This window comes from Alosa pseudoharengus, unplaced genomic scaffold, assembly GCF_046254945.1.
Source record: "Alosa pseudoharengus isolate Yale_2024_CS ecotype anadromous, Long Island Sound unplaced genomic scaffold, YU_APseudo_1.1 YU_APseudo_1.1_scf_21, whole genome shotgun sequence".
In the NCBI taxonomy this organism is placed as follows: Eukaryota; Metazoa; Chordata; class Actinopteri; order Clupeiformes; family Clupeidae; genus Alosa; species Alosa pseudoharengus.
Window position 1 is genome coordinate 260,778 of NW_027468674.1, and position 26,723 is coordinate 287,500.

A 26,723-nucleotide genomic window follows, 5' to 3' on the forward strand; every position below is an offset into this window, starting at 1 on the left:
GACATTCAAACTATTGATAAGATGTACTGGTCTGTATCTATAGGCTAACATTGGACAAATAAATGACACTGACTCGCCATATCCTGACTCAGGAAAAAAAAACATTTTCTTGCTTTGCCGCAAACTCAGCAATGAAATCGTGGCCAGTTTGCAGGTAGCCTAACGTCTTTTTCATAGAAGGGAGAGCCCAGTCTCTCCTGTGACATGGAGGAGCGCAAATAGTTTTTAATAGCCTGTTCAACTTCGAAAAGCTTCGTTCACCCGATGCCAGTCACTGATCGCAATTTCAAAGTTCGGAAAGCTTCATCTTTTTAAGTTTTAAGTGCAGTGGCCCCTATCTGCCCCCTTTGGAATTATATCTCGAGCCTATTATAAGGTCCAGTGTGTTATGTCCTGGGATTCGGACGTGCTCAAAAAGAAAAAAAAAAAAACTTTTTTATAGATGGTTATGAGGAGAGAGAAATTTGATGATTTCATTGATCGTTGTTTTGGGACGTTAAGCCTTTTCCATAGGCGTCAGTGAAGGAGATTGAAGAATGACCATTGTTTTATACGAAAATATTTCTTAACTTACAAAAAAAAACTCAGTGTCTCAAACTCAGTGTCATTCAGACTCAACCCTCTTGTTGCTTTGATATCTTTTTCGTTGTCGTTTGAACGTCGGCAAGCGGTTGGCTATAGGCTTGCGGTTGCAATTTAAGTGAAATTTTTACAGTAGGCCTACAACATGCTGTTAGGCTGGGCTACTGTCAATGTACTTGTACAGGTAAATGTTCAACAATTGCTGGTGTACAGGCTATAATCAATTAGCTAAATAATTTGTCCAGCTGTTTAAACATTTTTTGTGCTACATTCAAACGCAAAAGGTGCTTTGATATCTCTTTCGTTTGAACGTTGGCAAGCAGGCATGCTTTGGTTGCAATGAATGAGGATAATTGGTTTTATCTGCGGATTTATTTTTTGCATTATTTTGAACATGACTCGCTCCAGTCTCAACAGCACATACTTTTTCCACACGCTAAGTTCTAACACACATATCCCCTCTCGCTTTCTCTCTCTCCATCCCTGCGCACGGTGCTTTCTTAAAGGAGCTGCACCATTTTACAACAATTTCATCTACATGTTCATATTAGAATGTTTTGTCAAGTGTAAGCTTAAACTACCGTGATCAATTTAAGCTCCCGTGCCCCCGCTGCGTCATGGAAGCAGTAAGTCAAGTCGCATCAAAAATAGTAGTGGCAGAACTCCCAAGTGACACCTTGTGGTTGTTTGTGTCAACTGCAGTTTGTGCCATTTCTGCTGAGAAAATGGGGTGCGTGATTCATGAAGGAACCCGTCCAAACTTAACGGGGACCCACTGTAGGGCTCATTTTAATGACTCTGAATGTTTGCAAAATCCCGATGTAAATGGAAATGTGTTTTCCAAGACTCAAAAGTGCTTGTCCCAAGGAGAAATACGAACCGTTACTTGAACTAACTACGTTATGAATTGCATCCACACATCAGCAGCGTTTTAACTGTGTTAATGCAAGAACGTCATCTTAAAGTGACAGGCACTCAATTAGACCTATACTGAACTGAATGCTACCTCTGACTAAGAATGCATTACTTTGCACTTGTATAGTCTTTTATTTTGGAATCTTAAGAGCAATAAACATAGATTCCAATGTTAAGGAATTCATGTTTTTTTTCATTCAGATATGTAAATGTACAAAACATGTACAAGTTGCTATTAGTCAATTAACGGGGAGATAATCGAATCAAATCGGACTGAAAAAATGAATCGTTAGATTAATCGATGCATCGAAAAAAATAATCGCTAGATTAATCGTTTAAAAAATAATCGTTTATCCCAGCCCTAGTTACAACCTCAACATGACAGACGCGTTGCAAATCAGCACAGAATCTGTGCTGTTTATTGAATTCGTGGTCGAACCAGACTGAGAGCTAAAAGTATAATGCTAGCCTATCTTTGGTTGAAACTTGGGGTGAGCTAAAAGGCCAGGGCAACCCCCACAACGAGTCTCTCTCTCCATCCTTCTCTCTCTCTCACACACACAGGCACATTAGGCAAAATCAGCTGCATATGACACGATGACAGATCTAATCCACTGATTACAAAAATTCAACCTTAATTAATCCTTCAGGGAACGTTCCCAAAAGGTTCCCTAATAGTTGCACAAAACTATACCTTTTATGGAACGTTCTGGGAATGTTCCTTAATGGATAAAAAAAATGTATCCTTAATATAACCATCAGGGAACGTTCCCAAAAGGTTCTCTGACAGTTGAAAAAAACAGCTGTAACAGGACGTTCTGGGAATGTTGCGTGTTTGCTGGGAATAATATCACTCAATTACACCGTTTTCCCTAAAGAAAAAGTGGCTCTTTTAAGACATAACTCCCGCCACATGCTACTGTGTTTCAGGGGAAACAGTGTAATGGCATGAGATCTTTACATCGATCAGATTTTTACTTTGACAAGAAATATTGTTTGACATTTTTATATGGCGAGATCTCATGGCACAAAATCTTGTCACACCCCTAATTAGACGTTTGAGATAAGTTTTAAGTTGATGGCTTATGAGTATAAGTTAATGGCTTATAACTTGGAGATAAGTTGAGAGAAATTGAAGATACATTGGAGATAATGTTTAGGTAAGTTGGAGAAAAGTTGAGATAAGTTATAAGTTATGGATTATAAGTTGGAGACATGTTGAGATCCCCTACAAACTTTTGGGTGATTTGTGGTTAACAAATGAGTTCACTAGAAAATGTTGCCAGAGGCGAGGCCACTAGAAAAACTTTTCCCAGGAGTGTCTTTATTATTTTAAATTCTCACGTCTCTAGCTTCTAAGTTAAATATTGATGTTAGCCAGCCTTGATATTTTTAGTATTTTATATATCAATCAATCAATCAATCAAGTTTAATTTCCAGACTCATGGTCCAATAAATACACATACCAATACCAACAACAGTAAATACAAAGACAACAACAGGACAATTAAAAAAGGCAATGATACCAGTGTTTCCACATGGGTGACTGGTATCGCACAGTACTAAGACCCGGATTTGACAACAGCATAATGATAAGGTTACATGAACCATTCAATCTGCAAATGAATTTGAACATTAGGTTTCTCAACAGTGCATGGAATGTGTTGACACCTACCCTACAAAATAATTCACTTGCACTGCTCCACCTGGGTTTTTTAAGCAGTATACGCAACCCATCATTATAGGCAATCTGGAGCTTCTGGATGCTTGACTTTTTAAACTTGGTCCATAAATGGGCAGTGTATAGAGCAGTACAGTATGCTTTGCACAGGCTTATTTTAACTATATCTGAGCACCAGTGAAATTTCCTAACCAGCATGTTAGCTTGTGCATATAACATTCGGCGCTGCCTATAGATGTCATCATCATCACACATTTGGTCTGTGATTTGTCCTAGATATTTAGTTTTATGCCCAACAGTTAAAGCTTGCCCTGCCAGGTGAAAGGATGGAGAGATTAAATCCTTATCTCCTTTTGTTTTGCAGATCAGAACCACACTCTTTTTACTATTGTATTTAACATCAAATTTGACACCATACTCAGTACATATGTTCAGCATCTCTTGAAACCCAGCACTGCTAGGAGAAAAGATCACTAAATTATCTGCATACATAAGGTGGTTTATCAGGGTGTTGCCAACCATGCATCCTGTGTTACTGGTTCTTAGTTGGTCAGATAGATCATTCATATAAATATTAATAGGTATAAGTATATATACTCTTTTGATATATACTCTGCATTTTACCCAATCCGTGAATTAGTGAAACACACACAGCACACAGTGAGGTGAAGCACACACTAATCCCGGCGCAGTGAGCTGCCTGCTACATCAGCGGCGCTCGGGGAGCATTGAGGGGTTAGGTGCCTTGCTCAAGGGCACTTCAGCCGTGGCCCACTGGTCGGGGCTTGAACCGGCAACCCTCCGGTTACAAGTCCAGAGGACTAACCAGTAGGCCACGGCTGCCCCCAAAAAATCTTTTTAAATTTTTTTTTTTTTTTATAAGTATAAGGTGAGAGTAAACCCCCCTGATGAACCCCATTACCTACGCCAAATGGTTTAGAGACTGCATTCCCCCATTTGACCTGCATGCTCTGGTTAGCATACCAATATGCCAGGATGCTAATTATGCTATTGGGCACACCTCTTTGACTGAGCTTAGTGAAAGCCTTTTGATGCATCAATAAAACAAATTAAAACTGAAGAATTCTGTCTTCTATACTTTTCTACCACTTCCTTCAGGGCATAAATACATAGGTCAGTGCCATGTTTAGCCTTGAAGCCAAACTGGTTGTCTGTGGTATCAATATAAGAGCTTAGTCTAACTAGTAAAATTCTTTCCAGGACTTTGGATAACACACTGGCTAAAACAACTGGTCTATAGTTACCCAAGCTCCCCACCTTGCCTGCTTTGTCCTTGATGACAGGCACCAAGGTTACAGACAACATGGAGTGCGGCAATAGACCATGAGTCATAAAGCCTGTGAAGCAGATTGCAAGAAGAGCTGCAGCCCTCGGACTTGCAAACTTGAGGTGCTCTGCAGTGATTTGATCTAAGCCACTTGCTTTGTTATCAGCTAGCTGTATAATTGCTTGTTGCACCTCTCTACATGTGATTCCCACTGTGTCACTGTTGGCAACATTAGCCACTTTGTAGAGATCACTTTTTACACAATTGAATAGCTCAGAGTAGTGATGCTTCCACAGGTCAGCTATCTTGTCGGTTCCAGAAACTCCTTCAACTGTACATGGTAACGATGTACTGACCCTGTTCAGTGCTCTCACCTCCTTCCAGAAGCCAGTAACATCGTTACCAAGAAGCTTCTCAGCCATAGAGTCTGCTCTCATTACTTGCTCATTTTTGCTGATATAACGAACTGCATATTTATACCTCACGTTTAAGCTTTTTGTGGTCCAGGACAGGCCCCTCAATGGGCCTACCTGCCAGGACTCAGGCCTTATATGCATTCTTGGCTTCAGCATGATAAGCACCCACATACTTGTTCCACCCTGGGTTGATGCTCTGTCTTTTATTAGAGTAAGTAAAGCATGGCCTACTGGCCTCGTACACAGCTCCTGCGATACAATTATACAGTGTGAGTTATCATTACAATTCATCAGAGCACAAAATTGCATTTCTGGGTAGACATACATCCCTTAGAAGACCATCAGTTCTACCACAGTATAACATCACATTTTCATTGGTTAGCTTAGACCAGTCCAGCTTAGCCTTACAATCACTATTAACTTCTTGTGGACAGATTGTCAGAAATAAAGGAATTTATGAAGGCAAGTCTATTCAAATATTCATCTTCATTTTGTTGTGACTCATATGGTGTGTACACATTGAGGATGGTAAACTGTTTGTTATTCATTCTTATCTTTTTGTGCCAAATGATGGCCACTCCCCCTGCTATTCTTCCTCTCACTATTCCCATTGATAGGTCAGTAGTGGACTCACCAGCCCCATGGAAGTTGTCATTAAAAGAGTTCAATTTTCCTAAGTCCTGTTTAGATAAAAACGTTTCTTGCAAACATAAAATGTCACAACTTTGCAACAGGTTGTCAACTACAGCACGTCGGGCTTTGTCTCCTGTGTTGTTGCCCAGGCGTAGCCCATGACAATTATAGGATCCAACCCGCATATATGTGTTCATTTCCTGTTACAATTTAAAGGGACACCAGGCAACGTTTTCGTGTATTTCGGTATATGGTTAAATGACTGAATACTCTCTCGCCCGCCCCTACTGCCTGTAGGAAGAATATCCCGCTTGCAAGTTCAGTGTATCGTACCCGGCGACCGAAGCAGTTTCAGTTTCCATCCTGCATCCACAGCACAGAGGGAGGCTAACGAAACGCTAGCGATTGTTGCAAACGTGTGGATAAAGCAGAGCCGGCGAAGAAGCAGCGAAAACCCTTGACGGAAGATGCAAAGAAAAGGAAAAGAGCTTCAGACCGAGCGAGGGGGAGTTTCGTAGAGAAAAAGCATCAGGCTTGCCTGGTATCCCTTTAAACGTTTTAATCGCTAAAACTGTCTTGTTTGTAGAACTAATTTCTTCCGACACATATCAACTAATTTCTCAACTTGCAGGACAAACTGCCGTTACTAGTTCTAAATGGATGGTTGCTACGGCCAAAGGCCAGTCATTAGTTCTATCTCTCCCGTTGTCAAGCGGGCGCATCCCAAGATTCTGATGAACTTTAGCTTTGAAACATCACTACTTTACTTAGCCTGCTGTCATCCATCTAGCTAAAAGCCACCTCCGTCATATGCTACAATGTTGCAATGTTCTGAATGTCTGCATTTTACAGCTCGGATGCAACGTGACAGTTAATTTAAACTTCACAACGAGTTCGGCGAATTAATATACAAGTGTGATACGGCCAAAAAAATGGATCTTCTTCATAGGTGTGCAAATAACATACGGTTAATGGTCGTTCTAAATTACGTAGGACAATGGGAAATTCAACCAAGCAGTGGAATATATGTATATATATATATATTAGTGCTGGGCGTTAACGCAAACCTATTTTAACGGTGTCAATCTTTTTATCGCAAGATTAACATTCTTTTTGGTCTAACAAACTTTGTCGTTTTTTCACATGCTGTTGCAACAACTAGTAACGTTAGAACAACTACAACACCACACCAGATCCAGCTAGACCGGAAACTAAACAATACGCACTGACGAATGAAATGGAACGTTGTATGTGCTGCACGTACATGCCCCCTTTTAGGGGAAAGATGACTGATATAATGGAAACCTATGCTGCATCAAAGTGGGGAGCGAAAAGGGCTTAAATACTTACTAAATCTTGAAACAAACGTGAATAAAAGGCACAAAATAAGGTTGGTGTAAGAGTTATCTGTGTGTTTATGGGGTTAATGTGACCATTATGTTCCTATTTGTTGCTCTTGCAGTTTACTAACAGGAGTGTTATGAATGTAGGCACAGTCAAACTGCCTATGGCTGACTATAACTAAGTTCGGCAAGCTTAACTTAACATGTCATAACATCAACTAAACATAAGTCACACATTCATTCCATCACTTGTAATATAAACAAAGCCTATTTCCTACAACTAGGAGATACTTGGCTATGTTATGTTATGTGCCACATTGTGTTACAACCTTTTGACATGTGGCAGTGTCATTTTCAGTCAGAACAAACATATTGATAAAGAGAAAATCAACATTGAATCAATATTTGCCAGGGGTATGAATAATTTTGTTCTTAACTGTACGTCTGTGTGTGTGTATGCGTATGTGTGTGTTTGTGTGTAGACGTATATGTATATGTGTGTGTGTGTGTGTATGCGTATATGTATGTGTGTGTGTGTATGCATATATGTGTCTTTGTGTGTAGACATATACAGCAGTATATGTGTGTGTATGCGTATATGTATGTGTGTGTGTATGCGTATATGTGTGTGTTTGTGTGACTAACCCATTTGGCATCCTCCGTTCCACATGCCCTGGGGGTCGTAGTTGGAAGACTGCAGACGCTGGCCAGAAGGGTAGATTCGGCTGAGCTGCCGACAGTTCAGACGCACAAACTGCTTACCTGTGGACAAGCATCACCATCACACACACAAACTGCTTACCTGTGGACAAGCATCACCATCACACACACAAACTGCTTACCTGTGGACAAGCATCACCATCACACACAGTGTCCAATTTGGCAGCTAGTGTAGATTTGGTCTTCTATGTGAATAGGGTAAATCTATGTGAATAGGGTGAATCTATGTGAATAGGGTGAATCTATGTGAATCGGGTGAATCTATGTGAATCGGTTGACGTGTTTAGATTCCCAGCGCTAGTATTTTAACAGCAACTATGCCTAACAGGCTACCCCCTGTCATCTGAGCAGAGATGGTTCCGTAGCCTCTATTTCTGTTTTTGCCAGCTAACTTTTAGCAGGATCTTCATATTCATTGTGATGCTATATGTTCCTCATGCACATAAAAGATTTTCACATTAATATATAAGGGCTGTCGAAATAACGTGTTAATTTCGATTAATTAATTACAGAAATATTAATGCACTAAAAAATGAATTTTTGAATGCATTAAAAATGAATTTCATAGTGACATTTGACACAGTGCAGTCTGGCTATAGTGACTGAAGGAGGAATACGAGAAAGCCCTGCTTTGAATGAAACATTTAGCCCAGGCCTACGTTTTAAAAAGAACGCCCAGACCAATCCTGTTGACAGGAACATCAATCTACTATTTCTGCAGTAAGACATTTCCGTTGCCTACCATAGGAGTTCGTCAAGTCTGAAGTATCACCTCAATGCAAAGCAATTTAGAGAGTTAGCACACCTCTTGATGATAATAATACTAGTTGCCAGCCTGGCCAAAGTTAATCTTGCTAACGTAGCCTATTATTTGCTTAGCCGACCCTATGACGGACTAACTAACTAACCGACAAACTCCCTTACTAAATTGACTACATTTGTTGCACACTTGAAACAAAATGTCTTCAAAAGTATGTTGAAGGTGGTTACATTTATTTCCATTCCAATAACTTCACACATTACATTTCCGTGTGCACTTGTAGAATATGCTGCTTTTCTTTGTCTTGTTTTCCTACTGTTTAGTTTAATACTTTTCTACTCAAACTTGAACTGCTCCATTTCTTATCCTGGACTGCCACCTACTGGATAGAAAAGGCAACAACCGAGTAATTATGTGAATAAAATCTACAATATCTTTGAATGGCCAAAAAAAGGATAAATCAGGGGGAATATATCACATTTCACCTTGGTGTCAGGGTAGCCTACTCAGGGCTCTACAGTGCACCCATTTCACTCGCACATACGAGTAAAAATAATGGCGTGCGAGTGCAAAAAAATATTTAGGCACACTGGTTCGAATGACTTATAACCAAGTCATTGTTTGTCTACAAAATACACTGCAACATTGCTGGTGCAAACCATAAAATCATGTCAATGCCACGCCAATAAACCTCCCATCAACGCTAGCAGTTTCGCGTTGTGACTCGCTAGTTGCTTCTATTAAATTCAAGGGTCGCAGAAAAAGCGGAAAGTTAGACTACATTAGATTAGGCACTGATGTTCTTTAAAATCTTGTTTCCTGTAAATGTTGTCAGTCATTCTTAATCTTCGCAATTGGTGCACTGGCATGTTTAACTGTTAGTTGCAGTGTAAAGTTACATTATGTGTAAGTTAAGTACAGAACTGACTGTGCTCCCAGATTTTTGTCTTTGGTCCTACATTTTTTAACTTGGGGGCACAAGTGCTCCTGGAAAAAAATGTTAGTGCAGAGCCCTGCTACTCTGCACATGTCATTGACAGTGAGTCACTTCAGTCATTTGCATTTATCATGCTAAAAATCAGGCACTACGCTGATGCCTTGGTGTGTGTGTGTGTGTAATGTGTGGTCACTTCAGTCATTTGCATTTATCATGCTGACATCAGGCACTATGCTGCTGCCTTAGCCAAAGGGACAATTATAACTAGAAATGCAATTCCAAGGAATTACCAGTGCATGAAAATGCTAAAGTTGTGATGTAAAATATCATGTATAGTTAAAACAGATAATACAGAGATGGTTACTACGGTGATGCTAGGATAGACATGGTGGTTGCATAGCTTAATAAAAGTTGATAGTTTAAAAGTAGACTGTTTAAAAGCTGAATGTAGATAGTTTAAAAGTTGTTGATAGACAGTAGATAGTTTAAAAGTTGTTGATAGACAGCTAGTTTAATAGATAGTTTACAAGTAGACCGTTTAAAAGTTGAAGGTAAATAGTTTAAAAGTTGTTGACAGAATGGAAGTTGAATGAATGTTGATATTCAAATAGTTTAATGGCTGTGTATAGGTAGATATTTGATGATAACTGAAAGTTGGAATGGCTCTAATGTTTGCTAGCAGTTATGCTAAGATTTGTAATTCTGCTAACCATGTTACTTAGCTAATGTTTTATAGTAGTGTTGGCAATGCTAACATGTTAACCATACTACTTAGCTAACTTAACTAACATTTTCTAGCAGTTTTGCTAAACATTTTCTAGTAGTTTTTCCAAACATGCTAACTATGGTAGCAATGTTAACATGCTAACTATGTTAACCATGTGACTTAGTTAACCAAGCTTATCATTTTTAGTAGTTATGCTAACTAGCATGTTAACTATGTTAACCATGTTACTTAGCTAACTTAGCTAATCCTTTTTAGTAGTTATGCTAACTATGCTAACTAGCATGCTAAAATGTTAGCATGATAACTATGCTAACCATGTTACTTAGCTAACCTAGTTAATCATTTTTAGCAGTTTTGCTAAAAATGTTAACTATGCTAACCATGTTACTTAGCTAATCATTTTTAGCAGTTTTGCTAAAAATGTTCATTAGCATGTTAACATGCTAGCATGCTAAGTATGCTAACCATGTTACTTAGCTAACTTAGCTTATCATTTTTAGCAGTTATGCTAACTAGCATGCTAACATGCTAGCATGTTAACTATGCTAACCATTTTACTTAGCTAACCTAGCTAATCATTTTTAGTAGTTTTGCTAAAAATGTTAACAATGTTAACATGCTAACTTTGTTAACCATGCTAACTAGCTACAGTGGGTAGGAGTCATAGTTGATGAAAAGTGTTGACAGTTGATGACAAGTTAAAAGTTGTTGATAGACAGCTAGTGAATGTATATAGTTTAAAAGTTGAATGTAGATAGTTTAAAAGTTGTTGATAGACAGCTAGTTTAATAGATAGATAGTTTAATGATAGTTTAAAAGTAGACCGTTTAAAAGTTGAATGTAAAACGTTCAGTAGTTTAATGGGTTACATTGTTTAATAGTGGATTATTGTAGTGAGGACTTTTATTTTGAAATAGTTTTGGGCAGAGGAAACAGTTGAATAGGATGTGTAGTCTTAATTGACCCAGATTCTATGCTTAACCCTCTATACCCCGTAGCGGCCGTCGACGGCCGTTCTATATTCTCCTGTAACGGCCGCGGCCGGCCACAATTCTTAAAGAGACATCTGCTACAGTATAACCTTCGTACATAAAATAATACAGCGTTAGTGGATACATAAACATCAGACTTTTATTTTGACACACTTAAATGGCTAGGTCGCTATTGACATTTCTCCGGTAATTTTGAGTTTAGCGTGTTGACTGACCGGCTGAGGACTTACGGTGCCTCTGGAGTTATGGCTTCTAACAAGCGTCCGCTTCTTTTCTCATTAGATGAGATAGTATTGATGTGCATCCACCATGTTTTGATGTCAGTGACGATCATATTGATGTAAGAAAATGACAAAATAAAATCATGAAAGTGTAATATATTTAACGTTAGCATCCTCCCGTTTGTCATGACTTAGCTGCCTCTCTGGCATAAAAAAATTCGTATGGCTGTTACTGTTAAAGTCAGTCTGAGTTTAGCTAGCACCAGCAAAATATAGGCATTGTTCAGTGATGGGTCATGGCCTAATTAACACTAAAGTTTATGATAAACCCATGCCAGGTTTATTTGCAGTTATATCTTAACACATAACATTAACATTAACGTTACTCCTTTCTGGCATGTAGCCTACAGTAAAGCTAACATTATCGTTATCCCACTTACAGATAGTTATTGCAAACTACTACTTATGTATCTGTTCTCTCTCAATGAGTTTTTATGTTGACTATAATAACCAAAGCGGGAACCACCCTTGTGTTTTCTGCTTATGGATCTCAGGAAAATGTATTTGTATACAAGTAGGCCAATGTCTCGTCATCTTTGTGATTACAAAAAAATAGCCTGATTTTGCTACCCTCACTGAGGTAACGTTAGTCTGAGACTCGTAATGTTAGCACAGGATAGGTTGAAGGGTAGTGAACGAGTGCTACAGGTTCATTATCATTAACTGATCAAGTTTAGATAAATGATATAACATGATGTGCATATAAAACAAAACGTAAATCCATGTCAGGTTTAACAGTCCCTGTTCTTGGTGACATGCTTATCAAATGAGTCACGGTTTCATGCGCTATGCTTCTGGCCTACGTTAGTTCATATCCTCATCATTTTTTAGCTGTAAGGCTCACTGTCCAGCTAAATCCCAAATAAGTGCAAGATATGCCAGTCTATTTCAATGAAATCAGTACTCATATAGTATCTTGTTTCCCAGCTTCTGAAACAGAAATATGTGAACCATTATTTATAACTTTTTGTTAGTGAAAGACTTTGAGACTGTAAGTGAGTAGGCCTATGGCCGTCTATGGGAAACATGAATATATAATTCTTAATGGATCATATATCATTTGAAAGAGCCATTTCTAATCTTTAAACAGAAAGAAACTTACAATTGACACTTTTCATTAGATTTTTAGTTATTCTTGGTTATTTGAAATGTTTCTCAAATTGCCCTTTTCTCTTAGAATTCCCAGGAATCTGGGGCATTGTTGTAGAATTCCACTGGGGTATAGAGGGTTAAAGCCTGAGGCTGCAGGTGGCCTGAACACCTGCCATAGGATTCTAATTGCTTAACGGCCGTATTATGATGTCACAATCGGCAATGTTAAGTCTATGGGGATTTTTAAAAAGTTTTTCTTTAATAGTTTAAAAAGTATAAAAGTTTAAAAGTTGAAAAGACATAGCAGCTTGGTCCGTTTGAAGACCTACGTTACAAAGTTTGAATGAAGTTTCTAAGTGAAACTGTTCAAGAGAAATTGCGTACGGAAAAAGTGGTAAGCGGAAGAAGAAGTTGTTGAAGTTGCCTAGGAAGAACAGTACAGTGCATTTCCATGCACTGTAATAAAAGAAACATGTTGAACTTTAAATAATGTTGGTTTGGCTCTTCATTGATTCACTCAGCTGGCAAATTTGTTTTTAAGGTGTTCATAGCAAAAGTTGATGCATGCGATTAATTTAAATTAATTAATCACAGAGTATGTAATCACAATCACAACAAAAGAGATTAACATTGTGAGTATGTGAAAGTGATTAAAACTCTGTGTGTGTGTGTGTGTGTGTGTGTGTGAGAGAGAGAGAGAGAGAGAGAGAGATTAAGATTGTGAGTATGTGTGTGTGTATATAAGTATAAGTAAGTATATACACTCTTTTGATCCCGTGAGGGAAATTTGCTCTCTGCATTTATCCCAATCCGTAAATTAGTGAAACACACACAGTGAACACACAGTGAGGTGAAGCACACACTAATCCCGGAGCAGTGAGCTGCCTGCAACAACAGCGGCACTCTTGATGAGTTTGAGGGCATCATTCAGTGTGTGTGTGTGTGTGTGTACCTGAGTCCTTGATGAGTTTGAGGGCATCATTCAGTGTCTGTGTGTGCGTGTGTGTGTGTGTGTGTGTGTAACCTGAGTCCTTGATGAGTTTGAGGGCATCATTCAGTGTGTGTGTGTGTAATGTGTGTGTGTGTGTGTGTGTGTAACCTGAGTCCTTGATGAGTTTGAGGGCATCGTTCAGTGTTTGTGTGTGTGTGTGTGTGTGTACCTGAGTCCTTGATGAGTTTGAGGGCATCATTCAGTGTGTGTGTGTGTGTACCTGAGTCCTTGATGAGTTTGAGGGCATCATTCAGTGTGTGTGTGTGTAATGTGTGTGTGTGTGTGTAATGTGTGTGTGTGTGTGTGTGTGTGTTTGTGTGTGTGTACCTGAGTCCTTGATGAGTTTGAGGGCATCATTCAGTGTGTGTGTGTGTGTGTGTGTGTGTGTAATGTGTGTGTGTGTGTGTAATGTGTGTGTGTGTGTGTGTGTGTGTACCTGACTCCTTGATGAGTTTGAGGGCATCATTCACTGTGTGTGTGTGCGTGTGTGTGTGTAATGTGTGTGTGTGTGTGTGTGTACCTGAGTCCTTGATGAGTTTGAGGGCATCATTCACTGTGTGTGTGTGCGTGTGTGTGTGTAATGTGTGTGTGTGTGTGTGTGTACCTGACTCCTTGATGAGTTTGAGGGCATCATTCACTGTGTGCGTGTGTGTGTGTAATGTGTGTGTGTGTGTGTGTGTGTGTGTACCTGAGTCCTTGATGAGTTTGAGGGCATCATTCACTGTGTGTGTGTGCGTGTGTGTGTGTGTAATGTGTGTGTGTGTGTGTGTGTAATGTGTGTGTGTGTGTGTGTGTGTGTGTACCTGACTCCTTGATGAGTTTGAGGGCATCGTTCTCTGAGAAAGACGACATCTCGGATGGAGAGCGCTGGGCCGCCTCCTCAAAGCCCCGAAACGGAACACTGCAGCAGTACACCACCAGATCTGAGAGCTCCGGACTGACCTACACACACACACACACACACACACACATTACACACACACACACACATTACACACTGCAGCAGTACACCACCAGATCTGAGAGCTCCGGACTGGCCTACACACACACACACATTACACATACACACACACACCTTGGTGGTCTTAGTCGCGGCCCCAGCCTCATCGTCGGAGCTGGAGGAGAAGCTGGCACAGCTGCCAGTCTTGCCCATCTGGCCAATCATCTTCTTCCCCTTCACTAGGATCCGCCCCTTTAGGTCCTGAGGGCAGAAAAAGGAACTCACACAAGGTCCACACGGTCACACACACACACACACACACACACACACACACACACACACACAAGGTCCACAAGGCGAGTCCCCCTCTCTCTCACACACACACACACTCTCACACACACACACTCTCACACACACACACACACACACACACACACACACACACAAGGTCCACAAGGTGAGTCCCCCTCTCTCTCTCACACACACACACACACACACACAAGGTCCACAAGGTGAGTCCCCCTCTCTCTCACACACACGCACACACACACATGTACACACACACACTGTAGAATGGCCACTCCACAACAAGATGGCCGCTCCCCAAACTACAGGTCACAGAAACACCACTCAGACAGGTGCACATTAGTGATGTCACAGAAAACACCACTCAGACAGGTGCACATTAGTGCTGTCACAACACCACTCAGACAGGTGCACATTAGTGATGTCACAACACCACTCAGACAGGTGCACATTAGTGATGTCACAACACCACTCAGACAGGTGCACATTAGTGATGTCACAATACCAAATACCAAATTAGTGTTGTCACAATACCAAAATTATTGTTTTGATATCAATACCTTGTCAAGAATTTCGATTTGGATATTTTTTCAATACCTTGACGCTACCCTAACGAGTCACACTCAGATTCTAGTCAGAATATGAGTCTGATATTGCTCCATTGGGATGTAATTATGGGGCGTGTTTCAACCGATACAGGGGGGAAATGCCTCTGCACTCAAACGGATAGACCTAACCAATCAGAGCAACGAAATAGCTTACCGTGAGCTGTAGGAAGAACATAAACCATCCTTCTCCACAAATGCCTTAACATTGTTTTGAGTATGTGTGTTCTTTTGTAAAAGTTATTGAATTAGTATTCCTCAAAAGCTCCCCTGAAGTTCTCACTTGGTGTCGTGCCACCTCAGTGCTGGAGGTGCAGCCGACTACACGGCGAACAACACCTGGTTACTCTTTACGTGCCGGCCGAACAAACTCCATTAGGTTGAGTTACTCTGTCAACCAATGACCCATGACCCTATAACACTAATGGATCTCAACAACCTCTCCACTCCACCGTGCATTTCAGTCCTCAAACAACTCAAAGTTCTTCGTTGACCACGCTACATTCACAGAAGCTCACGCAGAGAGTTTGTCTACTCACAGTTGGATCATGCCATCCCGGCCCTCTGGTCAGCCACACGAACTGCCGCTCCTAAAACACGTCATCATGCGCTATCTCCTACTGGACAAGTAGCCTGGGCATCTCCATGGAAACAACTTCCAGAGAGCTGGATGGAAAACATGGAGTGGACTCTAGTCTACTACGGCCGGTTCAAAGACTTGTTGCCTCAACAAACATTAAAATTGAGCTGTTTAATGCCCAATCACTCTCAAACTAATCTTGCCTCATACATGACCATATTCTTGATAAATGTCTTGATTTTATGTGCATTACAGAAACCTGCCACAAACCAGATACGTTTTCCTCTCTCAATGAGAGCTGTCCTCCGGGGTACAACTATCACCAGAGAGCACGCAGTGGCGCCCTGTCAGTCATCTCTCACGGTGATCTAGATTTGTCCCTGTTGCCCTTACCTGAACTGAACACTCTGTTGCCCTTACCTGAACTGAACACTCATTTGAATGCCTTGTTTTGAGGTTTTTTTGTAACATGATGATAACGAACTACAGTTGTATGCGACGTCACCGGTTGGGCGCTTCATCTTTAACTGATCAAAATGAGCAATTTGCTTAACTGGCTTAACATATTTTGTAATAACGGAGCGTGATGTAAACCGTGTGGTGATTACCTTTATGTCTGGATAACTGGTGTTGTGCTCCTACTCACATGAAGAGCTGGCAGTAAGTGGTAAGTGTCAATGCTAACTAGGCTAATAAATAAACCATGCTACTGTGAGTAACGTCAAAGGGTAAAGTCACGTGACTTCTTTTGTAGTCCGTTTATGAAACAAAACAAGCAATTTAGATTTTTTTAAAGAAGGCAAAATAGGGCCTGACATTTTCACAGTTTGTAGATGATCACTGTATACACACTGAAGAATATTTTTAGTGGATAACTTCGCTGATTTGGCTTTAGGTCTATGGGACTTAACATGGGTGGTGGTAGTATAGTGGTTAAGGAGCTGGGCTAGCGTAGCCTGACGAGCCAGACCCACTTTAAAATGTAGGGTTTGGGCACTCACCGTTCGCAGTGCTCAGTCCGAGGGGCGGGATAATCGGTTGTCTTTCAAATTCCCTCTGCACGCAATAGGACAGCGCTATGAGTCCCATGCGTTTCCCACCAGCGGAGCTAGTTGGCTAGTTCAAACTTTTGCCAACTTAATAAAAGCTTAACTCGTGTCACACTGTTTGCCAACAGCAACATCCATCTTATTTGTTTTCAAGTAGCAGGGAATTCAAGCCAAACCGTTGCAACTCTTCCATCAATCATTATGTTAAGCCCGCCTAACGACTCTATACACGATTTGATTGGCCTGATAGAAGTTTAATTTTTCGAGCTCACAAGCCAACGGAGAGTTGCTAGACTAGCCCTGGCAGCAAAATTAATTTGCTGCCGCTAGGGTGCGTCTAGATTTCTAGGCTAGGGCTAGCGTGCAGTAGTCTGAAAGTTGTCGGTTCAATTCCCGGCTTCCACCATTGTGCCCTTGAGCAAGGCACTTAACCCCAAGTTTCTCCGGGGACAATGTGATCTGTTTTAATATAGCTGGCAAATGTAAGTCACTTTGGTCAAGAAGTGTCTGCTAAATGTAATGTAATAATAATAAAATTGGAGCTGCTCTTCGAAAGGAACGCAACCACTTGGGGCGCTGGTTTTCACTTTCCCTCCCTAGTCTGGTCAAGGTCATAACTTAGGTGTAGGTCAGACTGCAGGTGTAGGTCAGTGTGTGTGTGTGTGTGTATCTCAGTGATCTGTGTGTGTGTGTGTGTCTCAGTGATCTGTGTGATTGTGATCTGTGTGTGTGTGTGTGTCTCAGTGATCTGTGTGTGTGTGTATGTGTGTGTGTGTGTCTCAGTGATCTGTGTGAGTGTGATCTGTGTGTGTGTGTATGTGTGTGTGTGTGTGTCTCAGTGATCTGTGTGATTGTGATCTGTGTGTGTGTGTGTGTGTGTGTTGGTCAGACCTCAGGAGATGGCAGGCTGTGGAGGTCTTGGTCACCCAGGGGCCTGGTGAGCAGTCGTCTGCCCAGGATGGAGCGCAGGTGTCGGGCCATGACGGCTTGCTGCTCCAGGGAGCAGTGGACCTCCAGAGAGAGAATCAGTGGGTAGGGGGACGCCTGGGGGCAGCACACAAAACACACACACACATATTACACACACACACATTACACACACACACATTACACACATTACACACACACATTACACACACATACATTACACACACATTAAACACATTACAAACACACACATTACACACATTACACACACACATTACACACACATTACACACACACACATTACACACACATTAAACACATTACAAACACACACATTACACACACACACACATTACACACACACATTACACACACACACATCAGAATCAGTGGGTAGGGGGACGCCTGGGGGCAGCACACAAAACACACACACACACATTACACACACATTAAACACATTACACACACATTACACACACACACACATTACACACACACATTACACACACACACACATTAAACACATTACACACACATTACACACACACACACACATTACACACATATTACACACACACATTAAACACATTACACACACACACATTACACACACACACACATTAAACACATTACACACACACACATTAAACACATTACACACACATTAAACACATTACACACCCACACATTACACACACATTAAACACATTACACACCCACACACATTACACACACACACATTACACACATTACACACACATTACACACACACATTACACATACACATCACACACACACATTACACACACACATTACACACACACACATTACACACACATTACACGCACACACAGATTACACACACTACACACACACACATTACAGACACATTACACACACACACACACACACATTACACGCACAAACACATTACACACACATTACACACACACATTACAGACACATTACACACACACACATATGTGACCAGGCGTGGGAAAACCAGGCACATGTCTCCCCAGAGACATTTTGAGTTTTCAGATTCTGAAAGTGTAGTTTCAAAGCTATCCAATGATGTCTCACTCATGGAGATCTGATAATGTTTTAATAAGTTGTGGTCATTTTAATGTATGCCCCTCTGAAAAGATTTTACTGAGAAAACTGGCCTAATAGATTTGCAAATTGTCACCTCACCTGAGTCAAAGGAAAGACAATTGTGCTCATTTGCATCTCATTGAGATAAGCCCTCCTCTAAAGATGTCACACTGTGACATCTGGTATTTGTAGCCCTTCCCCCTACAGGTGTCACTGTGACACCTGGATCTGCTAGCCTGCAGGGCAGAAAGAATTGTAGTGTTGTTAATATTGATGTAGTGTTATTTTCATTAGGCACTTCACTGGACTTGGAATAATCAGAATTAGAAGGTACTTTATTGAAATGGAAATGCTTTTATTACAAAAGGCCCTGAATAGCATGCATTAATACACAGGGTAAGATGTTACAATCCCACAATCCAAGGTATAAACCACATCTAGTTCCCAATAGAAGACCCAATAACATATACATACAACAAGCAGGATTGCAAAATGGAAGTCAATATGAATCCAATAGAAAAATAAGAATAAAGATCCTATACACTAGACAATAAGAATAAAGATACTATGAAAAAGATACTAAATTACAAACAAGGTCCACATGTGTGAGGCTGTGTGATAAGTGTGATAAGGGTGACAGGGCAGGGACTGACCCTGTGGTACAGGAGAGTTCAGGTATTATTTGGTAAAGTGCAAAAGGCAAGACAGTGCAGTTTTAAGTCAGTTGACTTTGGAGGCAACACAATAAGTCAGAACTACAGTTAAGTGAATTTAGTCCAGGCTGTTGGAGGGAGGGAGAGGCTGTGCATATAGGCTAACATAGCAAGGAAAGACTGTCAACAGGGGGCAGAACGCCTGAATTGCGCAGTAACTGAAATTCCACATGTTCTGCATCACAGTGACTTTTTGCAAGCACCACACCTGCTCTCTTGGCATCAAAGCTGTAAGCAAATAACAGGACATTTTAAAAATGGCTAACTATTTCTCATAAAACACCATCATCAACCAATTATTTTTTATATGAACACAATGTGAAAGTTTCAATATAAATACTTGAACTGCTGATAACTCTTGATCTTTGGAAGCCTTCTGAAGTAGGGACTCAGATGCTTCTGCCAGTCGAAGTTCTTGACAAACACTCTGCCATCTGCCGTTCCAACAAGCTGTGGGATATTGAGGTGACTCTCAGGAGAGCTGTTTTCCACTAGGCCTACCTGATGACAGCAAGAGCCGCAATGTAAAAAAAAGAACAGAAGAAGAAAAAATATCTTAAGCTAAACGTTTCATTGAAGCAGAACAGAGAGCAGCACTGAAGTCATTAGCTAATGTTCAAGTAGACTACTTGCTAAACCATTAGCGTCACATTCAATTCAGGCAATGCTAACAGGCCCCTTTGCACCTTACTCTGGATGTATTCATACAAACTATCCTCCAGTAGGCTAGGTGCTAAATCATTAGCATCAGTCCATTCAAGCAATTCAAGCATTATTCAAATTAATAGCAGATGCTCCCATTACTAGCCAAAAACCTCCCATTACAGCTTAGTTTCGATGTGCATCATTTTAAACGACAGTACTGAGCTAGCTAATAACAACAATAACTAGCTAATAACAACGTAGCATTAGCTAGCTAGCAAGCAATGTAGCAGGGATTGCAATGTAACAGGGACTACTTACGCTATGAGAAACTGAAAAGTATTCCGGCAGACTTCATTGCCTCCGATGAAATATGTGGTCTGGGGGGACTTTCTTTTCGTCTGCTTTTTTTTTGGTGGATGTAGTCATCTCCGAAGTAACTACTGTACGTCTGTTTGCCTCAAGATGGCCAATGATTTGCATGTCCTGCCACTCTCTTTCGGCTATAGAATCACTCCGTATTTTGTACATAAGCTCTGGAGAAAGTTTGTGGCTACACGAATGTCTGCCAAGGAGAGTTCCGGGGTCGCTGTATATTAAGTAGCCATGTGTATCGCTTGTGTTACTTCTTGCATACAGCTGATTGGCCGACAGAACAAAAGAGCACTAATGGTCACGCCCAATTCAAACGCTGGTTTACTTCCTGAAACTTAACCATTTTCAAGGACAAAATATACACGTTTAAAGCAACCAATTCTGTTATCTGAAACATGGAATTGCTTTTTTAGGACTTCAACTTGCGGACTTCCGGGTTTAGCCATGAGAGGATAGGCAGCAGGAATGCGGAGCTCCCCGAAAATCTTTTCAATGACCTTGGAATAACGCAGGTCGGGGCATATCTCCACCTTAATTGTTTATCATTTGTTGCAATTATTGTTTTATATCACAGTTAACTCGGATTTTTCACTGACAACATGGCTTCAAGTACAAGAGCAGCTTCGTCGAAAACTCCAGCGGGAAAACTCGCCGCCATGGCAGGCACCGTTGGCTCTCCTAAAGTTTCAGAGACCATTTCTATGACCCAACTTGTCGCCGAATTCGGCAAACAACGAGCCTCCTTGAACGAGGACATCGCGACTTTAATTAAAGAAGCCATCGTCCCTCTCCAATCATCAGTGACTGCTTTAACAGAGACTGTAAGTAATTTCCAGTCACGACTGACTACCACTGAAACGTTGGCTGGGGATAACTTAGAAGCTCTGACTGTAGCAGAGAAAAAGATACAACATCTTGAGGAACAAAACACGATGCTCCTCGACCGACTAGAGGACCTTGAAAATCGATCACGAAGGGCCAATCTGCGGATATTAAACGTCCCAGAGGACAGCGAGAAGGGACAGTCACTGGTGAACTTTGTATCCGAGATGCTAATGGAAGCCATGCCAGGCGTCTTTGATAAACCACCAGAACTGGAGCGGGCCCACCGATCACTTGGCGATAAGCCCTCTGAAAAAGGCCCACCTCGCCCTTTCATCGTGTGCTTTCACAAATTTCAGGAAAAAGAAATGGCTTTGAGGGGGCGCTGTGGCGCAACAGGCTACAGCGCCCGTACCATGTACGGGTCCAAGTGCCCACAGGGACACAGGTTCGAATCCGACCTGTGGTCATGTCCCGATCCCACCCCATCTCTTTCTCTCCCACTCACTTCCTGTCAATCTTCACTGTCCTGTCAGAATAAAGGCAAAAAGCCCAAAAAATATACTTTAAAAAAAAAAAAAAAAAAAAAAAGAAATGGCTTTGAATTTTGCAAGAGCACATGACGTGCAGTTCAGAGGAATCAGCCTACGGATTTACCCTGACTTGACCAGAGCACTCGCAAAGAGACGGGCGGAGTTCAAGGACGTTAAACGGCTGCTATATCAGAAGAAGGTGTGGTTCAGGCTGCGCTACCCAGCGCAACTCAGAGTGAAATTTGGCGACAAAACATTCAACTTCTCTACCCCCCAAGAGGCTCAACAGTTTTATGACAGCCAGATTGCAACGATCCAACCGCCTTTGGAGGGACATGGACAAGGTGGCCAGCAGATGGAGGAGGGTTAAGCTGAACTTTTTTCCATTTATTATTAATAACAAAGACGGAGTAGTGGACTATTAAACATAACCAGGCCAGTGAAAGAGTAATCGGAATTATGATGTAACGCAATTAAGAGAAACTTGTTACCTTTAGCAGGTGGGGAGATGTCTGCATGCGTGTGCTTACTTTGCATATGGGGGGCCGTATGGGCCAAAAAGTGTGAATGCTTTACTGGGAATTTAAGAGTAGGGGGACTGCGGTTCATCTTTGTTCTGTGGATGAACCTAGTTTTTGTTGTTTCTGGTTCTTAAATAGCGGTAATGGGGGTATGCCAAAAATGTTTAGTTTTTATTTTACTTTATTATCATTATTAATATTAGTACTGTTTTTTTCTATTTTACTAAATGCTATCTCAGGAACTACAGCTGATATCTCAACATATATGGTTATGTGGCAGACTTTGCTGATTACGTCGCGTTCTCTCACACATGATACAGCCTATATAGTCACTGGAACATAATGGAAAGTAGGAATATGTCAGGAGGGTCTGTAAGATTCATTAGTTGGAACGTCAGAGGTATGAATGGGCCGGTGAAAAGAGCTAGAGTATTTACCCACTTGAAAAGACTGAATGCTGATGTAGCATTTTTGCAGGAAACTCACCTTCGTTCACAGGATCACCATTTGCTTAGGAAAACATGGATAGGACAAGTTTATCACTCAGATTTCAACAGCCGGGTAAGAGGAGCAGCCATAGTGATACATAAGAGAGTGCTATTCACTGCTTCAAAAATAATTTCAGACTCCCAAGGGCGCTATATTATAGTAGCAGGTCTCCTTTTTCATATGCCTGTGGTATTGGTGAGTGTATATGCACCAAATTGGGACAACCCTGATTTTTTCAAAAAGATTTTGACCTCACTTCCTAATTTAAATACACATTCTTTAATATTTGGAGGAGATATGAACTGTGTAATAGATAGTACTTTGGACCGCTCCAACCTCAAAACAACTCCTGTGTCAAAGATGTCTATGGATTTATCCAATATTATGAACCACATTGGGTGCACTGACCCGTGGAGATTCTTTAATCCTGGAAAAAAGGAATTCTCTTGCTTTTCACATGTTCATCAAACTTACTCTAGAATAGATTATTTTTTCATTGATAAAAACCTTCTTTCTGCTGTAAACACTGTACAATACTCTGCCATAGTTGAGTCTGATCATGCACCTCTCATTCTTGAAGTAAACTTTGCCCTCAATTATTCTACCAAACCAACTTGGAAACTAAATGCAGCGTTACTTTCAGATGATAACCTCTGTGAATACATATCCAAAACAATAGATGACTTTCTTTTAACTAACCAGTCAGACTCAACATCCCCATCTATACTCTGGGAGACATTGAAGGCTGTTCTAAGAGGACACATAATATAATTTATGGCCTCAAGAAGTAAACAGCGAAAACAAACAAAAGACACATTATTAAACAGTATTCAGAAGACTGACCAGCAATACTCTCTAACACCTACTCCTGAATTATACAAAGAAAAATTGAACTTGAAATCGCAATATGAATTGCTGTCTACAGAAAAAACAGAACAACATTTATTGCGATCACGTGCCTTTTTCTACGAAAATGGGGAGAAGGCAGGTCGGCTTTTGGCTCACCAATTAAAGAGCAGAACTGCATCCAAACATATCAGAAAAAATCAACAAGAACTGACTATAAACCCTCAAGAAATTAACAACACATTTAGAGATTACTATTTTAACCTATATTCTTCAGAGTATCCCCAAGACACCTCTCATATGGCAGAATTCTTAGCATAGATATTCCATCAGTCCCTCAAGATGGTATGGAAAATTTGGAAAAACCACTAGAAGCGAAAGAAATTAAAAGCGCAATAACTGATATGCAGAGTGGGAAAACACCGGGGCCTGATGGCTATCCGGTGGAGTTCTACAAAAAATTTGCCTCTAAACTTATTCCTTTATTGTTAAACATGTTTAATCACTCTCTTGAACAATCATGCTTACCACAAAGCCTCACTGAAGCCCTAATTACGGTCTTGTTGAAACCTGGTAAAGATGCTACTGAATGTGGCTCTTATCGACCAATATCTCTGCTCAACACGGATGTCAAGATACTTTCAAAAGTCTTAGCTTCCAGAATAAATACTATAATTTGTGATATATCAGAAGACCAAACAGGCTTTTTCAGAGGCCGCCACTCTTTTGTGAACATACGTAAACTCTTAAATATAGTACATTCACCTGCGTCCAGGGGCACACCAGAGGTGGTGTTGTCCCTGGATGCGGAGAAGGCCTTTGATAGGGTGGAATGGGGGTATCTGTTCTCAGTTTTGCAGAAATTTGGCTTTGGTCCAAAGTTCATTTCTTGGGTTAAATTATTATACTCCTCTCCAAAAGCTGCTGTAATCACAAATTCACTGCGATCAGAATACTTCCCTTTAGGTAGAGGAACACGCCAAGGCTGTCCTCTCAGTCCATTGTTGTTCATCATCGCAATAGAACCATTGGCAATAAAACTCAGATCTACAACTTCAATTCATGGGATATATAGAATGGGGATGGAATTCAAAGTTTCTTTGTATGCTGATGATCTTTTAATTTATGTAGCGGACCCCCTGGTATGTACACCTGTGATTCTTAACCCTTAGAACCCGATTGACGCAAAGTGCGTCAAAAAACACACCCTTTCTTCTCTGTTACATTGCTCCGGAACGGTTCGTCGCAGCGAGATGAAACCTTTATTGCACGACAGAGCAGAAGTGGGGCTTTCCAACGAGACTACACACTTGTCTGTACGATCAAGTATGAAAATTAAAAAAAATCATGAAATTAAATCAAATTGCATCATATTTACAGTCTATACTCCTCTGCGTTCACCTGCACACACATTACTCTAGTTTGAATTACTCGCGAACCCGTGATCGCATCGATATGGCAAGCATATCAGATGAAAGAGGGGGCATAGGGCTATCCATTGGTACCATGTTTATCGATCCTTCTGGCTTATAAAACCAGACGAAGTGACTGCAAAATAATAACGTCATGTACACAAACCAACGCTGCACACTCATTACTCTCATTTGAATTACTCGCGGACCCGTGATCGCATAGATATGCCACGCATGTCAGATGAAAGAGGAGACTCAGAGCTATCATTTGATACCAAGTCCTTCTGGGTTATAAAACAGACGAAGTGACAGCAAAATAATAACTTCATATAGCTGGACTTACCCCACGTTTTTGTCTGTTCTTGTGGCAAAGCATGTTTATAATCCAATGCTATCATGTGTTTCTCTATGGCAAAGCATGTTCATATTCCGGTTTTGAGATCCTAGCAAATTCCTGCATGGCATCCAATTCAAGGCTCACATTGCATCCCAATTTGTTCAACAAATAAACACCTTTTTTGCCTTTACTTTGTTCATGGCAATGCAGTAAAAAGTTGAGAATTATTATGACTGCATACACACAGGCACGCAGGCTAACATGCAACCTCGGGTCAAGTCAGGTCAGATCGATCAGTTCGTGTCACAGATATGGAGCGCGGAAAGGTCATTTTTCATCACTAAATAAAAAATGGCATTTATTTCTGTAAATCACACAGCAAATATTTCTGTAAATTGCTCAGCCCCAGAGTATCCCTCCAACATGGCAATTATATTGCCCGATTCAGGACAGTCTGCCCTACACACACATGAAATGCATGTAGAGCTGTGAGCTTGCTGTGGTGAGATACATGTCGAAATATAAGAATTTTTATAATACACGTTTTATGTTTTAATTCTTTAAAAATCAAAATAAAATCAATGCTAGTATTAATACATGAAATGGTGCCAGATCTGAATAGCCTAGACTCTCCTGAAAAAAACAATATATAATATATGAGTGTGGCACTTACAATGACCAGAATAAATCCTTATGAATAAAGGTAGTGAAAATGCCCTAAAAACAGCTTAGGGTTCTAAGGGTTAATATTCTAAACAATTTCAGTGGTTTTTCTGGATACAAAATCAATTACTCAAAAAGCATTTATTTCCCCATAAATAAGAAGGCATCATCAATCCTTGAGGCAGACTTACCATTTTGTATTTCAAAAACAGGATTTAAGTATCTAGGCATAAATGTGACCCCCTCTTTTTCTGACTTATTTAACGCAAACTTCTCCCCTATTTTTGAGAAATTGAAACTTGACCTTCAACGCTGGAATTCTTTATGTTTAAGCTTAGCAGGAAGAGTTAATTGTATTAAAATGAACATACTGCCTAGATTCCTATACCTATTTCAAAACTTGCCTATTTTTCTCCCCAAGTCATTTTTTCGTTCAATAAATGAGAGACTGTCACATTTTCTTTGGGAGGGAAAGATCCCTAGACTACGTAGGGCATTTCTGGAAAGGCC

General features: G+C 40.7%; 1 protein-coding gene across 4 annotated transcripts in view; it reads right to left on the bottom strand.

Moving 5' to 3' along the window:
- LOC143137405 (1-phosphatidylinositol 4,5-bisphosphate phosphodiesterase delta-3-A-like) overlaps positions 1-26,723 on the bottom strand; it is a 135,450-nt gene that overhangs the window by 47,102 nt on the left and 61,625 nt on the right. For all 4 annotated transcript variants that reach the window (XM_076297587.1, XM_076297589.1, XM_076297586.1 and 1 more), the window contains 4 exons: positions 17,730-17,882; positions 14,434-14,559; positions 14,162-14,300; positions 7,504-7,620 (listed from right to left, as the gene is read on the bottom strand). In XM_076297587.1, coding sequence (XP_076153702.1) covers positions 7,504-7,620; positions 14,162-14,300; positions 14,434-14,559; positions 17,730-17,882 — 535 coding nt within the window. The remainder of the gene's footprint in view (positions 1-7,503; positions 7,621-14,161; positions 14,301-14,433; positions 14,560-17,729; positions 17,883-26,723) is intronic.